Genomic DNA, 8,117 nt, shown 5'->3' on the forward strand with positions numbered 1-8,117 from the left:
ATCTAAAACGGAAGTGTCATCCAGAAAGCCCTGCAACTGGATCGCCACCACCCTCTCAATTAATTTGCCCAAATAGGGCAAATTGGACACTAGCCGATAGTTGGTCAATTTGGCCGGGTCCAGAGGTGGTTTCTTCAGGAAAGGGTGAACCATTGCTTCTTTGAGTGCCCCCAGGAACCGCACCTCAGGGAGGAACTTGTTGATAATCTCCCTCAGGGCACCTCAGGGCATATACAGGTTTGTAGGTCAACGATCCCACATCTGAGTTCCTTAAGAACTCTTGGGTGTATGCCATCAGGATCTGGAAACTTATTGATTTTTAATTCCCTGGTAGGCCTAGAACTTTATCTCTGGTCACTTCAGTTTGGCTCAGTTCTTCAGACCCCCTTCCTGAAAATATACACTGTTGTATGGGTACGTTCCCACACTTTCCACAGTGAACACAGAAGCAAAAAAGTCATTGAGCTTCTCTGCCGTCTCCCCATCTTCCTTTAGCAATCCCTTTATTCCTTTGTCATGCAAAGGCCCCACTGCTTCTCTGGCTGATTTCCTGCTCCAGATAGATTGTTTTTTAAAAAAACCCACATTTATTGTTTGTCTTGATGCTTTTAGCAACCTGTTCCTCAAAATCTCTTTTTTGCATGATTTACATTTCTTTTGCCAGAGCCTGTGGTCCCTCCTGTTCAGTTCATTGGGGCAGACCTTCCACTTTTAAAAAGAAGCCTCTTTACTTTTTATCGCTTCCTTGACTTGCGTTGTTAAAATCCAGCTTGACAAGACCTGAGGCAGACCCAGAAACAGTGTGACCATGTAACTGGGTCCTTGGCCTTTAGGTGCCACAAGGCTCCTGGTTGTTTGGGATGCAATAGTCCAATCAGTCACTTGTGGCACCTTCTAGACCAACACTTCTGTGCCGTCAGTAGCTTTTGTAGGCTAGGAACTACTTTGACCAATGCATAGGGTTGCCATCTCCAAGTTGGGAAATGCCTGGAGATTTGGGGGGCGGAGCCTGTTGGGGATGGCATTTGGGAAGGGGAGGGACTTCAGAGGGGTATGATGCTATATAATCCGCCTTCCAAAGTGGCCATTTTCTCCAGGTGACCTATGTCTCCTGGAGAACAGTTGGAATCCCAGGAAATTTCCAGTCACCAGCTGGAGGTTGGCAACCCTACACATGAACTGCATCACTGGAACAAAGGATGCACAAAGGGGAGAACTGAGATTTTCTACCAAGTAGGCCTGATACTGGAACCCCTTTCACTTGCAGCTGTTTAGCCCGTCGCAAAAGGAAAGCCAATAATAATGAACGTGTGCTGTTAAGTTGCAACCAACTCGTGGCAACCTTTCCTGGGGGTTTTCAAGGCAAGGAATGACCAGAAGTAGTTTGACCATTGTCTTCCTCTGCACAGCAACTTCTTTGATGATCTCCCATCCAAGTACTGACCGTGGCTAACCCTGCTTAGCTTCCAAGCTCAGGCAAGAGAGGGGTAGATTGGATCTATCAGGCTGTTATCAGCAAGGCTGGCTCCCCCAAAATTAGTTATTCTAGAATAATTCCTGAGATAGAATCATAGGGTTGGAAGGGTCCATGCGGGCCCTCTAGTCCAACCCTCTGCTCAATGCAGGATCAGCCTAAAGCAGTGATGGCAAACCTTTTAGAGACCGAGTGCCCAAGCTGCGACCCAAAACCCACTTATTTATCGCAAAGTGCCAACACGGCAATTTAACCTGAATATTGAGGTTTTACTTTAGAAAAAAGCAACTCATACATTAACTTAAGATGATCCAAACAAAGTAAGGAAAGCAATCCCAAATGCTTTCATTTACTTAAAATTATTTGGCAGACAATTCGACATTTTAATGATGGTCTGGGCCTGGCTGGGGTGATGGCACGCGTGCCCACAGAGAGGGCTCTGAGTGCCACCTCTGGCACCTGTGCCATAGGTTCGCCACCACTGGCCTAAAGCATTCCTGACAAGTGTTCGTTCAGCCGTTGCTTAAAGACTTCCAGGGAGGGGGAGCTCACCAGCTCCCTAGGCAGCACATTCTACTACTTATCTACTCCTACTGTAAAAATTACAGCTGTTCTCCGTTATGTGTATCTGTATCCCAGCCTAACCTATTAATTAATTTTTAAATTTGCATTATTATAGTCCACCTTTCTCACATAGACTCAAGGCAGATTACACATAGTGAGCCAGTACAATCAACAAAACGGGATATTCAGTAACCAATGCATTAAGACATTCGAAGACTGGAACCACCAGAAAGAACAGGGGCATAGCATAAGTATTAACATGACACATTAAGTAGTACAGAAATTACATAATAGGATCCTACTTACAATGCACTATGTACAGCAGTCAAGACCTCAAGTCCCTAATCGTTTATCTAGCCTAAGCTTGTGAAACGGTTGTGTACTGTGCCACTACCCCCTATATATAGGGGGTAGTGACTGTGCAGCCTTTATCACTTGCACAGAAAAGCCTTCATGAATAGCTCAGTTTTGCAGAGTTTGCGGATGGCCAGGAGAACGCGGGTTTTCTTGACCTCCTTGGGCAGGCCACTCCACAAGGTGGGAGCCACAACAGAGAAAGCACAGGTGGACGGGCAGTGGTGGCCACAACAGAGAAAGCACAGGTGGACGGGCAGTGGTTGATTTTGCCCATTTGCAGGTTGGCACCCGCAGAAACCACTGTTGACATGAGCGGAGTTGTCATGGTGGAGCATAGAGGGACAGGTGGTCCCGAAAATAAGAGGGTCCAAGACCATGAAGGGCTTCGTATGTGATAGCCAATACCTTAAACTGAGCTTGGTGACAAATGGGCAACCAATGGCGGTGGTGGAAGGCGCTGTCAAGTCACAGCTGACTTGGGGCGACCCCATAGGGTTTTCAAGGCAAGAGAATTTCAGAGGTGGTTTGCCACTGCCTGCCTTCGTGTCATGATCCTGGTCTTCCTTGGAGGTCTCCCATCCAAATACTAGCCAGGACTGACCCTGCTTAGTTTCCAAGATCTGACAAGATCAGGTTGGCCTGGGCTATCCGAGTTAGGTAGCCAATGGAAGGTTTGCATTAGTGGAAGATGGAGCTCTCCTGGTACAATGAGGGTGCACATTTTGATCGCTTTGGTCTCCAGCTGTGGACTGATGGGTCCTCTGCACATTAGTTCAAGCACAGATGGACACAGAGTGTTGTTTTCTTGGGATAGCAAGTTCTTGACAGGTCTAGAGGCATGTGCCATTTCCCCCCCGCCTTCAAATCTTCACTTGTCTTCCAGGTGGAAAATGTCACGACATTGGCGCCACAAGGTGGAAGTTGCCGTCCTGAGCTTCGTTGGGATCACCGGGTTCTTGTTCCTCCTTCAAAATGACAAGAAGGGCCCTGTCTTGAAAGAGGCGATGGAGACTCCCGTCACCATCCCACCGATCATTACTGGACGACCCAAGCCCATTGCTGAGTGCCAGAGGAACGTGACGGTGGCCAACATCTCTGGGTTTGCCGGACTGCCCGACCACATCAAGGACTTCTTGCGATATAAGCATTGCAAGGAGTTCCCTCTGCTTCTGGATATGCCGGATAAGTGCGGAGGCCCAGACAACTCCTATGACACTTTCTTGCTCCTCGCCATCAAATCATCGCCGGGGAATTATGAACGGCGTGAAATCATCCGCAAGACTTGGGGCCAGGAACGGACTTACGCAGGCGTCAATATCCGGAGGCTCTTCTTGTCTGGGCAGGTGGCCAATGCTCGGGATGCTAAGAAAACTAACCAGCTCTTGAAGATCGAGGCAGAAGAGAACGGAGACATCCTCCAGTGGGACTTCCTTGACAGTTTCTTCAACTTGACGCTCAAGCAAGTCCTCTTCCATTCCTGGATGGAGGCCCGCTGCCCCGGCGTCCGTTTCGTCTTCAATGGGGACGACGACGTCTTTGCCAACACAGACAATATTATCCACTACTTGCTGGATGTCCCAGGTGCAGGAGATGAACACCTCTTTGTGGGCCAGCTTATCACCAACGTTGGCCCCATCCGCGAGAAGTGGAGCAAATACTACGTGCCAGAGCAAGTGACTGCCTCCAAATCCTACCCCCCTTATTGTGCGGGCGGGGGTATCCTTATGTCTGGCTACACTTCACGCACCATCTACAAGGAATCGCTGGGCATCGAGCTCTTCCCGATTGACGATGTGTACTTGGGGATGTGTCTCGAGAAAGCAGGGCTCAAACCTTCTTCCCACATGGGCATCCGGACAGTGGGTGTGCGGGTGCCTTCCTCCAGGTTGGAGTCCTTTGACCCCTGTTATTACAAGGAGCTCCTCCTGGTCCATCGCTTTGTGCCCTACGAGATGCTGGTGATGTGGAGAGCCATCCACCGGCCCAACTTGATATGTGGGAAGAGAATGGAGGTCTATCAGAGTCTCTGAAGAACCCCGGGGTTGCATCGGGGGCAGGGTTTGGAATGGACGGTGATAATGGACTAAATATTTATTTTGATTGGCTTGTATTTGGCAGCTAGTAACTCCTAAAGTGACTCTGTTTGGTGCCCCCGTTGTCCGAAGGAAGGGTGAGCCCCACTTTAGGGAACCTGATGTTGAAATAGGACTCGAAGAAACGACATTGGAGGGTGGATGATGGTTGACGTGTTCTACAACTGTGGTGTCCAAAGGCAAACCTAACTTGATGAGTTGCTTCTGGTGAATTCTTTCTAGGGTTGCCAATCTCCAGGTGGGGTTTGTAGTTCTTTAATTACAACTGACTTTCAGAATAAGAAGATTGATTCCCCTGGAAGAAAATGGTAGCTTTGGAGGGTGGATTCTGTGGGGGCACATCCCTTCTGTCTTGTCTCCCCCAAACCCTGCCCTAATCAGGCTCTGCCCCCCCTCCAATCTCCCAGAATTCCCCCACCTAGAGTTGGCAACCCTTGGTCCCTCCATGGTGTTTCAAGGTCTCTTGTAAGGTGAAGCCTCCAGGTCACAAACACGTCTAAGTAATGTCTCAGGAATACTAACTGACAGACGCTACCTCTTAGAGCAGATGTACCCGCTTCAAAGCCCATTGACTCCCGTGGACTTAAGGGGGTGTAACTCTGTTTAGGATTGCACTGTTAAAGATTCAGGGGTAAGACAATTGAGAGATGTGAAAATCTGTGATGGTGTGGGGGGAGGAAGTGGGATTAGGGTCGCCAGGTCCGTCGGAAACACCGGTGGGGGACGGAGGGGGGGGAATGTTAAGGGAGCTGGGAGCGTTGCAGTGTGGTGTGCCTTCGTCACCAACATTGGGGGTGATGCTCTGGTTTTTGGACAGAACTCTATGGTAAAATCAGCCTCAAACCATAGAATTTTGCCCCAAACCCAGAGTGTTGCCCTCCCGACATCAGCGACGTGTAGGCATGTCGTGTTCATGTCTGGTGATGTTGCTGAGGGGTGGGGGGGATTTCCTCCTGCCAGCCAACCCGACGTCAGCGACGTGTAGGCATGTTGTGTTCATTTCTGGTGATGTTGCTGAGGGGTGGGGGGGGATTTCCTCCTGCCAGCCAAATGGCCGGTGGTGGGCAGGAGCCCAGAAAACCAGGGGATCCCCTGCCCCCAACTGAGGAATGGCAACCCTATATAGGATTCATGGGCTTCACAGTTTTGCTCAGGATTTACAAAATTCTCTCCACCGATTCAGTTGTTGATATTTGTAGTTACCCCAAAGGATGCACTGGACCGTAGGGTGGTTGGGTCAATGAGACCTTTTTTTGTTTATGGATCATGTTGGGACAAATCTTCAGGAGTTTGGAAATGGTTGTGGAGTGGAATTTCCCTCTGGGTGGGGCCTTGGCCTTCCCTCGTTCACTTAGTTCTGGCACATAAACTCCTGCCAGGCTGGTCACTGTTCTTGGTTTGCCCAACCAGCTGCACCCAGAGTGTATGAGCTTCAGAACAAAAGTATCTTGTTTTAAGATCCTGAAATAAACACACTTCTTTTTTTAATCAGTCTCTGAATTGCACAATATCTGTCTTATTGTTTTGATATCATATCACTGTGTTTAAGTTCCTTATCCTGATCGGTCCCGCCCCTTCTCTGTGACGAGTGCTTGTTCGGTTGGCTGCGTGTTTCCATGTCCCATAACGTTGGCCCAGGGCCTAGGTTTTGACAGCTTATTATGTGAAAGGGATTGGCGTGGGCCCAAGTGGAAACGGAGGTGAAAGTGGGTGACAGAACTGACTCTGGAAAAACTGAGGGCTTTACATACTAGAGCTGACATTTCAGGTAACACAACATTTCTTCCTAAAGAATAAAGAATTGCCTTGTGGTACAAATGTACAGGAGCTGCGGTGGCTCAAGTGGTTAAGACGCTGAACTGCAGGCTGTGGAAGGTCGGTAGTTCAGCAGTTCGAGACCCGAGTGTGCCGCATGACGGAGTGAGCTCCCGTCTCTAGTTCCAGCTCCTGCCAACCTAGCAGTTCGAAAGCAAGAAATTGCAAGTAGATAAATAGGTACCACTTCGGTGGGAAGGTAACAGCGTTCCGTGTGCCTTGGTGTTTAGTCATGCTGGCCACATGACCACGGAAATGTCTTCGGACAGCGCTGGTCTTCAGCTTGGAAACGGAGATGAGCACCGCAACCCTAGAGTTGGATTCGACTGGCTTTCGAGCAAGGGAACCTTTACCTTTACTTTTTACAAATGTACCGTTTTTTTTGCCCTCAGGCTTGGCGAAAGAGAATGGGGAAGGAGTGCCACTGGGTCTGACAGGTGGGGTGTTTTTTTTACCCCATTCGGATCACCCCCACCAAATTATTTTAGCATGGGGAGGGGGTGTCAAACTATTTTGCAAAGAATGCAGTCCCCTCCCCCGATCTTGGCCCATGGCTTTATGAAGTACACGGAAAATGCAGGATGGGATGTTTGTTCAGTGGGTTTCAAAATAAACCTGACTCGATTTTCTAAGTGCTCTCTTGTTTTAGTGAGCTCCAAAGTAGTAATTTACGGATGAGATCAGGATACTTGCTTAGCCTTGCTTGTGGAGGGTTATTTCTGCCAAAAAAGGGGAGAGAAATCTCGACTCACATGTGGAACTTCTTTAGAGGTGTCGGAATTAGCCCGGAAGTCTTCTTCCTCTGATGGTGCCTTGCTTTGTGGAGACATGGGGGGGGGGGCTGAATCCCCAAATGAACACAGCCGGCCCTATGAAAACCGGGCAATCTGTCTTGCTCTAGGGCTGCCAACCGATGCTCCTTCTAAGCTGTGGAGTCTTGCGAGCAAGAATTCTACTTTGTGAGCTACTGCCATTAAAGTTGTGAGCGAGCAATTTGGCTCATGCATAAATTAGTGTGCTCCGGAGCCATCCTTCCTGAGCTAAGGCAAAAATGTGCGAGCCGGAGGCTAAAAAAACCTGTGAGCTGGCTCACACTAACTCAGCCTTGAGGGCAGGCCTGTAGCTAATGCGGGGCCAATGGGGGCCCGGCCCCCTAGCATTTCTTCTGGGGCCCCTCCCTCCCAGGCTGGACCCAAATTGAATTAATGTAATTAACTTTGATTTAATTAGCTGTGCCCCCCGAGGCCCCCTCCCCCCAAAATCCCTAGCTACGGGGCTGTTTGAGGGGACACTGCTGCCAACCTTCGGGTGGTACCTAGAGATCTCCTGCTATCGCAATTGATCTCCAGATGATCAAAGTCAGTGAGTTAGTGTGAGCCAGCTCACAGTTTTTTAGCCCCTGGCTCACACATTTTTGTCTTCGCTCAGGAAGGATGGCTCCAGAGCAAACTGATTTATGCAGTATCCAAATTGCTGGCTCACAACTTTAATGCCAGTAGCTCACAAAGTAGAATTTTTGCTCACAAGACTCCACAGCTTAGAGGGAGCATTGCTGTTGACCTCCCCCAAGCACCAAGAATACAGAGCATCACCTGCCCCAGATCCATGCCTTGTGGCTAATAGCCACTGATGGACCTCTGCTCCATATATTTGTTTACCAAAATGCAAATGACTAGAATTAAAAACATTTGCAACCAAATGTATGGAAGTGGGAAATATTGTAACATTCATTCCTATAAATCTGTCTACCCAGGGGTCATTTGGTAGAAAAAGAGGTGCGGAGCTCATTAGCATAACTCATTAGCATAACATCT

At 48.8% G+C, this 8,117-nt stretch overlaps 1 protein-coding gene across 1 annotated transcript; it reads left to right on the forward strand.

Annotated features, from left to right (window-relative positions):
* The first annotated feature begins 3,285 nt into the window (after positions 1-3,285).
* Positions 3,286-4,425, forward strand: B3GNT3 (UDP-GlcNAc:betaGal beta-1,3-N-acetylglucosaminyltransferase 3). Its single transcript, XM_015423363.1, has one exon. The coding sequence runs from the start codon at positions 3,286-3,288 to the stop codon at positions 4,423-4,425; it is 1,140 nt and encodes a 379-aa protein (XP_015278849.1).
* Positions 4,426-8,117: the final 3,692 nt, after the last annotated feature.

The sequence above is a fragment of the Gekko japonicus genome, unplaced genomic scaffold, assembly GCF_001447785.1.
Source record: "Gekko japonicus isolate JY-2015 unplaced genomic scaffold, Gekko_japonicus_V1.1 scaffold1634, whole genome shotgun sequence".
NCBI lineage: Eukaryota > Metazoa > Chordata > Lepidosauria > Squamata > Gekkonidae > Gekko > Gekko japonicus.